General features: G+C 26.6%; 2 protein-coding genes across 2 annotated transcripts in view; both read right to left on the bottom strand.

The window, feature by feature from the left end:
- Nucleotides 1-9,050, bottom strand: part of LOC108750967 (transmembrane protease serine 9-like) — a 9,749-nt gene extending 699 nt beyond the window's left edge. The window contains exons 1-6 of the mRNA XM_018490848.1: nt 9,005-9,050; nt 7,726-8,020; nt 6,276-6,582; nt 5,269-5,427; nt 2,742-2,862; nt 1,430-1,748 (exon numbers count right to left, since the gene is read on the bottom strand). Coding sequence (XP_018346350.1) covers nt 1,430-1,748; nt 2,742-2,862; nt 5,269-5,427; nt 6,276-6,582; nt 7,726-8,020; nt 9,005-9,047 — 1,244 coding nt within the window. The 5' untranslated portion in view covers nt 9,048-9,050. The remainder of the gene's footprint in view (nt 1-1,429; nt 1,749-2,741; nt 2,863-5,268; nt 5,428-6,275; nt 6,583-7,725; nt 8,021-9,004) is intronic.
- A 981-nt stretch (nt 9,051-10,031) lies between these two features.
- Nucleotides 10,032-15,776, bottom strand: LOC108751054 (carboxypeptidase B-like). The gene is made up of 9 exons (XM_018490996.1): nt 15,556-15,776; nt 14,104-14,435; nt 13,927-14,026; nt 13,154-13,259; nt 12,737-12,898; nt 12,215-12,428; nt 10,825-11,055; nt 10,521-10,705; nt 10,032-10,335 (listed from the first exon to the last, which is right to left on the bottom strand). Exons 1-9 carry the CDS (start codon nt 15,733-15,735, stop codon nt 10,160-10,162), a joined length of 1,686 nt encoding a protein of 561 aa, XP_018346498.1. The 5' UTR covers nt 15,736-15,776; the 3' UTR covers nt 10,032-10,159.
- Between the last annotated feature and the right edge of the window lie 1,060 nt (nt 15,777-16,836).

Here is a 16,836-nt window from a genome sequence, read left to right as displayed (position 1 = left end):
AAATGCATTGCTTTTAAACTAATAATGAAAAATTATAGTGATTAATGAAGGAATGATAATAATAATCTACAGTAAATAGAAATATTACAACGTAAAAGATTTTAAGATTGAATTAATAGGTCATCGTTTATCTGAAATATAGCGATCTAATCGTAAATATCAAGTGCTAATCATGATATTAATAGCAATACTAGATCATTTCTAGTTGTTTTAATTGTTGCATTTTTATTCTACAAATAAAATTTCTGAATACTAATTTATAAGCTATTTTCTAGCTAGTAGCTCTTCTAGCTAATAGCTCTAAATAAATTCTAGCTAATAGATCTAAATTATCTCTCTATACAAAAAAATTTACAAGTAAATTATAAATAAAACATTATTTATACATGAAATAAATATTTATGAAAAATGTAAAAAAGCCCATCAAAACCTACATCGGCTGTTCTAATGCACAGAAAATTCTTTATTTTTCATGTGAATGTAACAAAACAAATAAAATATATGTTTTAACCTTTCAATTCGAGTCCTTATCAATATACATATAAATCGAAATTACATAAATAAATTTTCAAGTTGATGATTCCTGACAATTTAGTTCGTTCTTCTTTATTCAAATGCCTAATTAGGTATGTAATGAATAGCCCAATGATTATCAAAAATATTAACTTATACAATAATAATATAAAATTTACATAAAGTAAATCAAAATCATATACATTGCGTCACTAAGTAGAATCACATCGCAAATAAATATTTATTCTTATAAGGACACTGTCTAATATCAATTTACAACACGCATGTAAGTAGTCATTTCTGACGTATTTTTGTTTGCTAAATACAAATTTGTTGACAAAATTTAATTAGCGCGTTACAATTTTGAGAAAAATGATGTCAGATGAAAAAAATGACAATTTTTAAGAAGTTATATAATTAGTATCAAATTTTTTCAAAATTTCATTAATGCCAAACGTTAACTTTTAGCTTTAAGATGCATTTTGGTTCTTTTACATATACAATAATTTTTTATTTTCGAAATAGTATATTATTTTGAAATAGTTCTTTTCCATGTAATATCATCTCATCTGCTTGTATATGTCTCGAAAGTGAAAAATCATAAGAGAAATCATAATAAATTTTGAAGCTCCAAGTTGATATAGTCAAGTAGCATTAATAAAATTTAGGAAAAAAATTTACCAATGTTATAAACGTCATGAAAATCTTCAAAATAATTATTGTAATATTTTGCCTTTTTTGATGCCTCGGAATATTTGTGATGTGTCAACCAAATTTTGTCAACAAATTCGTATTCAGCAGGTAAAAATATATCGAAAATAATTACTCACATTCGTGTTGCAAAAGAACTCAAATTTTGTCGGAGATGGAGTTAATTAAATTATTCGTACTTATTGTTCTTTAACGTTTTACTTACTGTTCATAGTTTTCATGTATGTAAATTTGCGCCACTTGAACTATCTGTTCGGTGCTTTCGTTTTCTGCAATATCGTGCTTACCGGCCTTAACGTAAAAAAATTTTAAAGAAGAAACTGCATCAGCACAATGAGCTGCTGTTACGACCCATTTTTCGTTTACGATGGATCCAGCGCAGAAATGAGAGCCAAACATTTGAAGAGAAACTATGAATGGATAATATCCTGGCGGCGCTTCTTCACCTCCAACCACTTGTGGCGAGATCGGGCCAACAAAACGTGGCCAAATCTGTGGCATCTGGAGACCAACTCGGGGCCTCTCTTAAATTTGAATTAATAATATTTAAGGAAATATATTTGCTTAAAATAATAAAAATTTTCATGTATCTTCGCTTAATATTTGTAATTAAATGTTTTATAATTTATTGACTCTTATTTCGCCGTTTACTTTGTTTGTTTATTTATGTTATATATAAAGAGTCTTCACACCGTTGTTATCTAATAAAAATTGATCATAAAACATGGGGCTAAAAATAGTTCTCTATAAGTTAGAAGAAATTGTAATGATACATTAAAAACTGAATTTTGCTGTTTGTTTTATAATCTTCAGAACAATACAGTAATTCAATTATTATTTATTGAATTAGTTTGAGAATATTTAAGAGAATAAGAAAAATTTTTTATATATTGTTTTTGTACTTATTTCTTAAATAACTATATATAAATTTTATGTACGCATACAAAATGTTTTGTATCATGTAGGCATGACTTCAAATATAAATTTAGGTCATAAAAATTATCTTAAGAAATTCATAAACATTAGTTCTATCGGATCTTGTTTTTAGTTATATATACACTTTTTCGTGTTTTGTTAATTGAAGAACTCACTGCCATAATGGGCTAGCGCGCATTTTGCAAATGCAGCGTAAATGAGCTCTAACGTTAAAGTGATATTGATATTTTTCCCATTCCAATTTTAGAGTTTATATACTCCGTTTTTACAAAATGTGAAATAGCCTTTCAACAATTTAGCAAGCTCTTCTATTCTCATTATAAATTGAGCTAGCCTAGCATTTTCGCACTTCTTTGTATCTTATTGATTATATTAGTAAGACAAAAATGTGAAAATATTAAACTCAATTTTTATAACGAGAATTAATAAAACATGAAAATGTCTGTAACTTAGAAATGAGATCAGATAGATAAATGAATTTTTTGTGTTATTTCTATGTTCTGAATTTATTTCTAGAGTTATGCCTATATATTATAAAATGTTCTATGTATATGTCAAATAAATCGAGAAAATTGACTTACCAGCGATCGCCACTGTTAGGAGAGCAAAGAACACGATTGCTTTGGGAAACATTTCGCTGTATGATGTTAATCCACAAAATTGACTGCATTTTATACTCATTTCGTTGAGTTTAATAGCATGTTATCAATAAAAATGAGATGATAATTTATCATAATCTACAGAAAATTACAATACGTTTACGATAAGAAGGATTTTATTGCTTACGTGATCTTCTTTGTGTATATGATTGATATAAATATTTAATTAAACGGCACGATTGACGCAACTAATTTAAATAAACAATACAACTTATATATTAATCTTATACATTATACGTATTATTTAATGTTTACATTTTATATTTAAAATTTAATTTATATATTTACTTAACTTAATCAGATTTTAACAGAAAAAAGTGTCCATTAATAAATCAAACAAAGATAACTATATAAATAAAATAATAAAACTAAGACATGCATGTATAAAAATCAATTAATAAAACATATTTTTATTATTTTGATTATAACTTAAAAATGAATTAAATTTAACAAGACTTAACAAATGTAACAATAATGAAAAATATTAATACGGTTAATTTTTCTTCTATTTTATTATTTGTTTTGTTATTGTTTAAGTCGCGATCTGCTAATTAAGCATAACATTTATGTAAGTAGTAATAATAAAATATTCTTCAATTAATTAAGCTGCAAATCTAATTATGATAAATCATTCAGTAGATAAACTTGTATTACTGCTATCTGATTACGATTAATCATTAAATGTACAAAAAGGTATAAAAAGAATGCGGAAAATTAATAATTTAGTGTATGAGATATATCGAATGGATTTATTTATTTAATTATTTATCTGTCGAGATTGTCTGTTTTATATTCTAACGTAATCCAAATAAACAGTTTAGATAAAGAATAAAAACATTGTAATTATGGAGGGGATATGTACATAAAAGACTAAAATATCTTTGTGCAAAATATTTCTTTATTTCTTTCTTCTGTTCGTTTTCAATGAAACACTCCGTGCTGTGAGTAGAACTACTAAATCGTACATCATAAATAATACAAGTAATTTTATTTAATTTAAATATTAACTAAATTAATTTACACGAGAAAAAGAATATATATTTAAGTTAACATCTCATATTAATATTTAAATGATACGATGTAAATTCCTTTTTGGAAAAATTAATATCATGATAATAAAAAGCTTTATGATAGATTATTAATAATGAAAGAATAAGAATATAAAGAGTAATAAAAGTATTGAATTGAAAAAGTTATCCGATATCAAATTATTTCTTAATATTGAAGATAATATTCTCATTTTGTTAAGAACGCAGAAAAGACAGCGCATCTGATGAAATCAATACTATGAAATTATACGTTTTATATGACGATACTCACGGTTAATCTCTTTTATTGTTAAGCGTAGTATAGAATAAAAACTACATTTTATTTATTTCATCTCTGCTTTATAATTCTTTAGAATTCTGCAACACTCTATATATAATTATACTTTTTATTTTTTGCTTGTTTTAGATTCTGTGTGAAATAGTATTTCAGAACATGAATTTTTAATTAATATTAAAAATAATTTGCAAGAGTTGACAGAATAATTTTAATCAAGACAGAAGTTCGTTATTGTTTTACGGGAATAAAAATTTGTTGTCATGATTTATTTTATTCTATTATTAATCTATAATAATTTTCATAATCATCATTTATTTATTTTATATCTTAGTGTAATTCCATTATTTAAAAGATTATTGAAATTTGATATTTTTGATAACATATTAATATTCGTATGATTATATTTATTAAAAGAGAAGATAAATAAAAATATCCATATTACAATTGTTTCCTTTCTTTAATATTAACTTTAGTAATATCTAATTTACAAATGTATCCTACTTATTAAATTCACTGTACAATTTAATTGTAATATACAAAACTATAATTTTAATTTACAACACTAATAAAAATTTATTTTATTTCATCTATCTAAGAAACTTTGAATTAAAAACTAAAATTAATACTATAGAATTAAATTTTTTTAATTGTATTGTATATTTACATAAAATTATAGTATAGGCTAAAATAATAAAATAATACAATAAGTTTTCTTTGGCTAGGATTTATTAAAATTTTTAGTGTATAATAATTATAGACAAAAAGCTAGACTGTTACTATTCGGCTTTTTATTTCTTTTTTTTACATCATATATAGGATTAAATATCGGATCGGATGAAGAATTTATAAATTATAATTTGTTTATTTATCAACAACAAATTAACAATTTTTTTAGCATCATAAAATGCAACATTATTGTCCTTAGTATTATTTAGCTAATTTTATTTATTAGAAATCTTTTCTTTAATTTATAAATTAACACTCTTAATATTTTAATAAAATATAGAATTATGTCCGAATACAATATTGACAAGTGTAGGTATATTAATTAGTTAAATAACGGAAGTTGATTTTTTAACGAGATTGTGTATTAATAATATTTAAAATATTAATTATTACTAACAATCCATATTATCGTTTTAATCCAAATAGTGTAAGAAGCTACGCGAGTGTAGACCGTAGGCATGTGACTGGTACCGCACGGGTAGGCTCCCCATGAAGTGATTCCAACTAGAGTGGGAACGTTGTTTTTAAATTGGACCAATGGACCGCCAGAGTCACCCTATATAAAAAGTATTTAATTATTAAAGATATTGTACAAAAAGAATATTTTGTATTTAATTATCTAATTCTCTTTGTTGTAATACTAATAACAAATTTAGACATGTAATAGTAATAATTATATCTATATAATATGTGCATATAATATACACTATATATTATAACTTTACAATACTTTTAGATGGATTAAAATTAAAATCTAATGCTGTTTTGAAATACAATAGATTAACAAAATAACTGATAAATATTCTCTACATTTCTTAAAGTAAAATCTTTCTTCAAAAAAATTAAAACTGCCACTCTATTGAAAAAAAGTGAAAAATTTACACACAGAAAAAAATAGCTTAAAATTTAAATAAATATTTATTTGAATAATGCAAAACATTTACTTACAATAAATAAATATTTTTTTAATAAAAAGAAGTGATTGTTAAATCAAATTAATGTTTTTTGTACCAAATATATATATTTTTATATTTAATAAATATTTAATAAATATTACTTGATATTATTCAAATAAATATTAAAATTTAGGATTTTTTTTCTTCAATGCACTTTTGAGTAAGAGGAACAGATTTTCATTATTTTTTTGGAGATTTCACACTTTTAGAATAGGATTAAAAAAAAAGAAATAAGATTTCTTTCCTTTGAAATCTAATACCAAAAAAGAAAAATTAAAATCTGCCACTCTTATTTAAGGCTAACTCTTTTGAAGTGAGACTTTACTCTAAGAAATTATATAAATTCGAGAATAAATATTCTTTTTGTAATCACACAATTATAATCGTAGTACTATGTAATTAATTGCAAAAACAAAAAAAAAGTATAAAAAGTTTAAATTTTATTTACAGAACAAGCTGATATTTCATAAATAGCGGCAGTGCAGATTTGTGAATCGTAAAGTCGTTGCGATGTTGTACGACTTTTCGAGAACTCATCTTGACAAGATTTACTGTCTAATAATGGAACAGTAACTTTTTGAAGAACGTTCGAAAGTCTTGGAATCCATGTCTTGGAGACGGAGCCCCATCCAGACAGTACAGCATTTCCAACTTGCACCTCGTCTGGTTTAGGTAATTTGACAGCGGATACCCACTTGTTAAAAATGAGAGGAGTTTTAAGTTTCAGAAGAGCGATGTCGTATGGTGCAACACCTCTGTAAAAAGCAATATAATAAAATTTAAAATATCGTAATCACGTTTTAGAGTCATTATCAGTTAAAAAACACGGATACCAAAGAATTTATCAAAGGGATAGTGATAATTTAAACCATGACATACATTGCGAATTGTGAAATGATTGCGTATGATATCTAGGTACATAAATACTTTTATAAATTCTCTTGGAAACAGTTAAATCTATATTTATCTGCCATATTTCAAAACTGTTTTAGATATAATCTACCATTGTAATTCTAATATTTTAGAATATTTTAGGAAAATCTACATTTATGGTTTTACAGTATCGATTAATTATTAACATTTTCATTTACACATACACACACACACACGCGCGCGCGCGCGCACGCACACACACACACACACATAAATTCATTAATTACATTTTAAATAATATATATAAGAAATTATTTTCATTATGATATTTTTATAATTAAGTTTTAATTACTCGCGCGCGCGCGTATATTAAATGATTTTATAACAAATGGTTATAAATTATTAGTATCGTTTAGTAAAAAAACTTTAAAGTAATATATCTCAGAAATCAGAAGAATCTGCAACGTAATTCAAAGTGTTTCAGGACTGTGAACTAATAATAATTATAAGTAAAATTAAAGTGATCAATAAAGTGTAATATTTTCTCCAGTTTTACTGAATTCTTGCTGGATTAATTGAAATTCCGGTAAATTCAACCAGAAAACTATCAAATATTTATATAAAATAAGTCGATTAAAGCGTTACAAATTTATATTTCGGAAAGCATTTTAGAGACCTTTATGTGATCCACATACAACTATCCACAGTTAAACCAATGTCACCATCTTATGTTTTTCTCAAAGTTACAAAAATTTTTGTGTCTAAATTATTTCTCTCTAAAATGCTTTATTTCCGAGACATAAATTTGTAACACTTTAACTGATTCACTCTGTATATTTAAATTTGTCAAGCATTCTAATCGAGATATCTAAAAATTCATTATTTAACTAGAACTCCGATTTATATGATCAAAATTTGTTTTATTCGTACTTCTTGTTGGTATAACCAGAACATTTTTCCTAATGTAGAGTTCCAGTTTCTGAAATATTCATTTTTTTATCTATAAATAAAAATAATAGACATACCCTGGATAATTTTCATGGATATAAATCTTAGCAATCTCAACTTCTTGCTGAGTTTCCTCATTTTCAAGAAGATAATACTTGCCAACGATGACCTTAAGTTCGCCTTCTGTCATAATGCAATGTCCCGCAGTTAAAACAAAACTCTCATGCACAATCGAACCACCACAAATGTGGCTAAAACGTAATGAGGGTGGCAAACCCCATTGAACAGAGACCTGATAAGAAAATTCTCCTGGTATGGCATTCTCACCATCTGTGATTCTGGGTTTCAGGCCGAAAGAGACGGCCAGACATGCTATAAAAATGTTTAAGAAAATTTTAAACACATGATTCTAGAAATATAATTATATTTTTGCAAAGTTTGATTTCATTTTAGTGTTTATAATATATTTAGCGTCATTCTTATTGCTTAGATAAAACTGTTTCATAAATAAATCTTTTATTTAAAAGCACATAATATTCTAGATATTTATTTAATTTTTTATTATTATAATTTTTATAATTAATAAGGGAAATCTTTTATATCAAGTGTTTTATTTATTAGATCAGTAATTCTTAGACACAGTGTATTTATATTTAGATATATATTTTAGAAAAAAATTTTTGCTACCTGTATATTAATTGTTATTATATTTAAAAATTTAAAATATACCAACTTTATTTTTATAAAAAATAATATTATATTAGGTGTAGTAAAAAGTCATCGCGTATTTTTTAGTTCAAAGTTGTATATACAATATCTTCGTCAATAATGAATGAAATTCAAATTTAAAAAAAAGGTTTTAAAGCTTGAAATTTCTACTTTTAAAAGCTTATCACATTTTTTAAGTTTATATGAGTTTGATAATTTTTACATACCAAAAACTACGAGCTGAAAAAGACGAAAAATTTTCTTCTCACTTTGTGGATTTGTAACGTGTCCAAAACGAATTTGAGAAAATTTTCGATTACCTATCGTGAAAGCTTGATACTTTCCCTACAAAATCGTTTTTTTTTAATATTCCTACGACTTTTGATTACTGAGTTATCGCGGATTAAATAAAAGAATTATTTTGACTTTAATTGCTCATAACTCCATTAAAAATTGTCGTATCGTATAATTTAAAAAAGAGATTTTTAAAGCTGAAACTTTACTCTATTAAGATATATTTATATTGTTGGTAAGAAAGTAATTGCGGTTTTTACTGATAGATGTCTTTTAAAAATACGCGATGACTTTTTACTACACCTAATATATACATATAACAATAAGAATGTGCAAAAAAATGAGTATTCTTACCATGGAATGCCAGAACAGTGGCTAAAAGACACTGAATCAACATTGTCAGTATGTTAGTTCAACAGAAGTACTGAATAAGATCTTACGGTTTATATACTACGAAATAATGGAAAATATCTTGTGATAAGGTATACGTGTATTTTGGATTAAACTTGATAACACAACTTCTTCTTGAACGCATAGATAAGTAAGCATTGACTGTTTTTTAATCATTGATTTGCCTCTTAAAAAAGACTTTTTTTTAACAATTAATCTTCAAGTATATTAATACTAGTCGATTTTATCATGTAATTATTTTATGCTAGAAATTCATCTCCATCTTTATAAAAATTAATAGTATAAAAATTAATAGTATAAATAATTTTTATTTGTAATTTATAATAGTATAAATAATTTTTATTTGTTGTATCGCGTGTCTTATAATACATTCAAATTAAAATTAAAATTAAAAATCAAACTAATAACTTGATAGTTTTAATAAATAAAGTAGGACGATTCTTAGTGCACTATTATTTGTACAAAAATATTTGATACTACTATATAATAACATAAATAATAGATACATTCATATTACATTATACACATTCTCTTTACTAAACTACATAAAATTGATAAAATTATATAAAATTTATATAATTTTGTATACAAATATACTTCACATAATCTACAACAGAAATGTACAAAAATAAACATATCTAAGGCAGTTGCAAATTTTTACAATTTAATAATAACATTTCTTAAAATATAATTTTTTATTTAAATTAAACTAATTAAATTTTCTAAAAATCAATTTAGAAAGTAATTTTGCAGAAAATCTATTACAGCACTCCTGTAATTTTAATTCAAAAATTAATAATATTTTAACGGATAATGTACATCCTTTGAATTTTTAATTAAATGTAAATTTTATCTTTCATTATCATCTCTTATAATTCAATTAATTTATTTCGATAACAATACTAGTGCTAATTTCTCGATACAGATGCCATATGTAACTATCCTGACCATTGATGTTTATTGCGTAGAAATGAGAAATGGATAAAAATCCAAACAACTTGTAATTTATAAAGGTTATTGATTTAGTTTCCGTTATCTGGATTAAAAAGTGAACATTCAAACACTAAGTACGCATTAGAAGCGTAAAAAATATAGATTTCACGTGTTGCAAGTAACTAAACGAGCGATCGCCCGAATTCCTGCCCAAATTTCGCGTGCAGTTGGAACTATTTGAGTAGCCGGTAATAGGAATCCATATGTTCCGCGATCGCGTAATTCCACCGTGTATGCATATTTTATCGAGGCAACGCCTTTAGCCCAATCGTCGGACGCTCCTGCAAGCAGAAAAGAAACTCATTCTCTGTGACATGAAATATTACGAAATGCATACTATCATCTTATCTTGATGTCTGATTTTCATAACAGCCATTTATTAAACTAATATAATCTTTCGTATAAATCAATCTAAAGATACTAAAGGTATACTAAAATTAAAATAATAATATATTAAAGTATGTACCAGAAGTCAGATACATTAGTTCTGTTGCTGGTCCAAGTTGATAATTAGTACCATGAACTTTCGAAATAGCGTTAATTGCCTTTCTCGCTACGTTCATTAAATCGGAATAATCCGACGGTTTCGAACGCGTGTAACCCCATGGTACGAGCCACATTTGAGAATAAGAATGCAAAGTTAAGTACATTCTAAAAACGTAAATTTAGCATTTAGTATTATTATACAATTAAAATTTTTACATTGGAAATTTAAAATGTATTTGAATGGTAAATTTAAATTAATTAAATAAAATTGATTTGACAATTACCGAATATGTTGTTTGTTTGCCAAAATATAATCTGCCATAGCTTTCGTTTCAGGTTCGGAAAAGGCGAAAGGCCCAGAATATGTTTCGTGACAAGGATCTGAACTGGCACTTCCTTCTTTGTCTTCGCCCCAGTGGTATGCAAAATTTCGATTCGGATCGACTCCTTCGCATGTAGTCCAGAACCATCTAGTATAGTGCGTTACGAATTGTAATAAATTTGATGGTGTGTATCTAAAAAAGAAAATCACACACTATTTTAGTTAAACACACGCAAAACTCTTAATCCTTGCAGAGATTAACAATCTAATCTTCTAAAAAGCAAGAAACATTTTAAAACATTTTAGCAACACTACAATAACGTTTTAATGTTGCTGCAATGTTATTAAAATGTTTCAAAGTGTTTTTTACTGGGTTAATACTGACCAATTTATTACTGAAAAACAGTAATTACTTATTTAAAGCTAAAAGTACAATACTAAACAATAGTGTTTTAATATTACAAATGAGTAACTAATTATTGTCTTCTATTATTATTCAATATTATTTATAGAAAATTACTTCGTTGCGTAATTGATTAGATATACATACAATACGACTATATAATAAACTTTATAAAATAATATCTTCCAATCCAGACAACTTTGTTCTTATCTTAAAATCTAAAATCTCATTTTTCGGCACTATCTAATTTTCAATTTCTCTAAATATAATATATCGCTCTTGATATACATATAACACTATCCGACAAAATTTTTTTTTGTTTTTGGCATGTGGACTACTATTTTTCAAAGATTTTTGGCCGTTGAATCCATACTCAGAAAAATCACGTCATATTTCCGAAAAAATTGGAATAATATAGACGAAAAAATGACGATTTTGGGCATAATTAGAATGGTGTTGCAGTTAAAGAAATTTTATTTTATCAATTTTGTGTGTTTATATTAAAGTGCTATCTTTTACATTTGAAATAAGTTTTTTGTTTCTGTACAATTTTTGACCAAGTTACGTAAGTTAAGCATACGCTATCTCGCGTTGTCGCGCACTACGTGTTCATTTTTGGCGCGAGACACAGTGTCTCTTGATCATATGTAACTACATAGTAAGTGTTATATTTTGATTTGTGTTTCTTACACTTGACATTCCGAGGTTAGCACGACAATTGCTAGAAGATCATTCAGCCAATATGTGTTTTCAGAGTGCACCACGCGTAATCGATTTCTGTTACACTCCGAGTAAAAAAATATTTCAGAAATGATTTTGCAAGTTAAAGACAAAATGAATATCAGACAGTGTAATAAGATCAAGCAAATATTACTAACATTAATCGATTAATTAAGCCTCTGCACACAATTGGGGTGCCAAAGCGAATGTTTTTTTTTCCTCTCCTCACCTACTATCGTTTTGACTTTCCACATGATTACTTCTAGTTTTCCGCCAAAAGCGATCGCTGACATGGCTATATTCATAACCATCGGGATTAACAACCGGCAGAATCATCCAATCCGAGTTATTCAACAATTTCGTGTAGCTCGAGTTCTTCTCTACCAACTGACTCAATATGTAGGTCGCTACTGCGCTACCAATCCATTCTCGTCCATGCATGCCTGCAAAGACGATCACGATTTACCGAAAAGATAATCTAACGGGACGAGACATGTGTAAAACGTGGGAAGCATACGGGTTCGATGTCAGTAAAGAAACAGTTGACAATAATTATAATAGTCATAAGTTGTTCATAAAAAAAGTTTTTACGATGTTATTAAGAACAATAATTAAGAGAAAAGTTTTGAAAATATTTTTATTACATTAATACATATAATTTATTATTTATTATATATTTATTCATAATTATTTTTTAGTTAATACTTTTTCTTATATGTATTAAAGAAATGCCTATCTGTAAGAAACTTACCGGCATCAATCCAAATAGCAGGTTTTCTTTCGCCTTCTTTGTTTAATCCAGTCGAAATCTTTGCCATCTTTATTGGTTGGCCCTCGTAACTATGACCGATAGTTATTAATTCTACTATTGTGGGATATCTGAAGGCTAGATGTTCTAAATAACGTACGATATCTGTTAAAAAGAAAGCCAATTTATTATGTTATTTAATTAAATTCATTTATTTATTTATGTGTATACATATGTAAAATAAAAATTAATTGATCTATCCGAAAAAATTATTTATGTACATCACATTAAAATTAAAAGCATTAGTATTGTAATATGATAGATACTAAATATTAAACTACATTTTAAATTAGTATTAAACACATAAATATATTAAAATAGTTTAGTACAACGTAAAAATATTTTACAACACGATTTTACCTCCATATCGATGATAACGTTTCCAAGTCATTGTGTGGCCTTGAGCGGTAACCAAGTCTTCACGTTGTTCTTTAGACATCTTTGGATTTTGATAAGAGATCGTCTTCTGTTAATTAAAGAAAGCGCATTTCCTTGATTTTTACTGTACTTAATTTAAACTTGCATTTTAATTATGTCTATTAATCATGTCTGCAACCAGCAAGATTTCTCTTTTCTCATACACTGACCATCAGTCAACATTTAAATAACGATTAGCACATGCAGTAACGAAAACCTTTGATCCAACATTTTAATATGACAGGTGATAATTTATTCATTACTTTCATGTTACTATTTGTACGTAAGTGTAAGAAATCATTGAAAAGATCATAAGTAAAGCGTGTCAGCATTAGATATGGACATCAGCTGTTATCGAAATTTTCTTCCGATTGCAAGTATTATATAAATAATGAGAGATCAATTTTGTACAAATTAATAAAGTATAATTACGATGTCATTGAGTGTTTTCTATCATTAATAATATTAAAATTTTCTACGCAGGTGTCCTCAAACGTTTTGGCTCAGACCTTAAGATTTTATAGAAAATTTAATTTTATACAAAAAGTTTTCTGTAAACATAAGCTTTTTATATAGAATTAAATTTCCTATAAAGTCTCAAAGTCTGGCCACAAAACGTTTGGAAATACCTTGTACATGTATTTTTATGAACAAAAAGATTAATTTTTCATGTACTTTTATATACTTTTTGCGCAAAAGTTCTGTATCATTTTTACCTGGATATCTGATATTAATACTTTAAAGTCAATTTTCTTATCCCTTAAATAATCCTTAACGTCATTTACAAGATCTGGTGCCACAATCATGTCAGAAGTTCTATAAAAGGAAGTATATATATATATATAGAAATATGTTAAATAATTAATTATTATAATAAAAATGCAAACACAAACCTATTAGGATTTGGAAAAGACCAAAATTTAATATCTTCAGGCTCGGCGTCTCTTAAGTCACGCAGATCTGTAGCTTGATTTTCCGTGTTAGGAAATGCTCTGATTAAATGATAATTTTTATAATTTATTCTTCTGGTACCTGACCGTGAATCCTTTTTCTCGGTACCAACAATACTGCTCACGACTGTGCTAAGTCCGCTTGCTACGACGGACAGCATGGATTCAACGAGGCCAAATAGAGAAAAACCTCTGTAATCATCATCGTCCCAGGAAAATTCTTTGGGTGTGTTCTGAAGATGATTATCATTTGCTTCAGCGAATAAGATTTCTTTCTCTCCGTCTTTGGAATTCAAACACGGATTCATTTTTTGATTGTTACGGACATCCTGCAAACTATATGTCGATTATTATTTGCATTTTTCATATTATAAAATAATTTTTAATTTTTCTTTATATTAATTATATTAAATTCAACCTTTCTTTATATTAATTATATAAAAATTTAGTGACTTTTCTCTTTATTAAATTACAGAGAATACACATAATATCTTTGTAAATCTTTGTAAATTAAAGTTTAAAGTTTCATAACTTTTTAAAACTTTTATAACATTAAAGAAATAATTATTTTGCTTATTATAAATTTCATTATAAGTTTCAAATTTTACAAGAATATTCTGATTATATGAGGATTTGCAAAAATGTTTATCAGTTACGTCTTGACGTTTGTATCACGTGATTTTGAAATGCTAAGAATATACCCTTCGCTTAAAACTCATTGATTTATGAGATCTATTTTCTCCATTAACTATTGTACTTTGGCAAAACAATGTAATATTCTTTTATAATTAATGTACTCTTATATACAATATAATCTACTTTCTCTTAGAAAAACTCTCTTAGAAAAAAAACTAGAACGGTTAACATACATATAGCAAATGGAAAGGCGCATCTTAATTAACATGATTGAACGTTACTTAGCAAAAGTAAAAATCACTATAATAGAATAGAAGTTGTAATTGAATTAAATGTGACAAATGACAGTAATTACATTTTCTTATATAAGAATTAAATTTTAATTTGTAATACTTGTTACATTTTTTTGCAGAATAGAATATTAATGTAAACATTAATATAAACTCAAATTTTCTTCATTTTTTTTCTTTTTTTAAAAATGATTTAAGCATTTAAAAAACAAATAAATACAGAGAAAGAAAAAAAGAGAGGAATTTAAAAAAAAAATTTTAATATTTATGCATTACATTTATCTCCGAAAAATATATTAAAAACCACATCACTTTGAAATGACATAATATCAGTAATCCCTAACTAGAAATCAAAAATCCTATTAATCTTTGAAGATCGTTATATTACGATAAGATATTAAATTTAGATAAATCAATTCACATATTTATTAAACTGTCCAACAAGCTTCTAATTATCCATTAACGACACCAACCCACTTTCTTCATCCAGTATTTTTTCCTTTTTGAATATCCTTTGCTCTAAGTGATCATATTGCGGATGTTTTACCGTGTAATTACCACGATATGGAATACTGCTTGCCGGATGCAGCATGAGAATCCCCGAAACTCCGAGGATCACGCACAAGATCGACTCGACGCCGGCACTCATAGCGTGCTTTGATCGCGTCAAGGATGCTCGATCGTCTCGAAGGTTCCTTGTTGACTGGCAAACCCGCAGCCGGAACCAGTCGCTGGTTCATACGGCCACGTGAAACACGACGGTTTCACTGTTCTGCCTTACGGGCTTGAATTACGGGATTTCATTTCTACGCTAGATGACGTTCATTCTTCAGTTAATGCAGCAGATCAGAGGCTTCAGGGTTAATGGATGGGATATTTGAAACGTTAGAGGTCAAATACATTTATCGATGTCGACTTACGGTGATTTAAATCAATAATATTGCAGTTTGTAATACCAGTATATTGCAGTTTGTAATACTAGTAAAATCTAAAAGATGATGACATTATACTTGGCACATTGTATCATTATCTTCGATGCTGATTACTGATTTTTCAAAAGGAAAAGAATTCGAACTTTATAAATATTTATATATTGATAAAATAATAGTGATTTAAATATAATGAACATTATAGTATATTGTATATACAACTATAGACTAATCTATTCAAATAAATGTTTGCTTTACATATTTCCTGAAAATTCTTTTATTATTTTATTAACAAAATTTATGTTATTATTTAATTTCGATTTTTTGTGCTTAATCCAAAAAAGAGAAACTCTCTGTGTTAACAAATAACAAAATAATAGAATAAGACAAAATTTTCAAACTATACAAGTGTATTCTGGTGAATTTGTTTGACACGACAAGATACGTAGTAGGTCAGTGAGTTTGCCGTTAGCAAAACACGTTTCCACGATATCAGTGTTCAAACAACCGTAACTATATGTGTTAAATCTACTTTTCTAATGATGATTTTACGTAATTACTGCAGTTAAAACAACTTATTTAAAAATCTAATTGTAAACACGTGTATAAATAGAAATGTTAAACACATTATTTATTATTTAATTTCTCCTTATATTAAATTTTTCTGATTTACACATCAGTAATTGAATAGGGAATATACGAATATAATCATTGTGAATGACTTTTTATAATAATTTACGAGATAAAATTATTAGAAGAAAATAGAATTTATTATAACACGATAAGATTAATAAAACTCTCTCTCTCTTTCTCTTTCATAA

This window comes from Trachymyrmex septentrionalis, unplaced genomic scaffold (genome assembly GCF_001594115.1).
Source record: "Trachymyrmex septentrionalis isolate Tsep2-gDNA-1 unplaced genomic scaffold, Tsep1.0 scaffold40, whole genome shotgun sequence".
Lineage (NCBI taxonomy): Eukaryota > Metazoa > Arthropoda > Insecta > Hymenoptera > Formicidae > Trachymyrmex > Trachymyrmex septentrionalis.
The sequence above is the reverse complement of the archived record's forward strand: the minus strand, read 5'-3'. Positions and strand labels throughout refer to the sequence as shown.

Excerpts from the sequence above, each read along its gene's own strand:
- LOC108751054 (XM_018490996.1), bottom strand. The coding sequence starts at position 15,735 with ATGAGTGCCGGCGTCGAGTCGATCTTGTGCGTGATCCTCGGAGTTTCG. Across the intron at positions 11,056-12,214 it reads GAAAGTCAAAACGATAGTAG|ATACACACCATCAAATTTAT; the intron begins GTGAGGAGAGGA and ends TTTCTTTTTTAG. Across the intron at positions 10,336-10,520 it reads ACTAATGTATCTGACTTCTG|GAGCGTCCGACGATTGGGCT; the intron begins GTACATACTTTA and ends TTCTGCTTGCAG.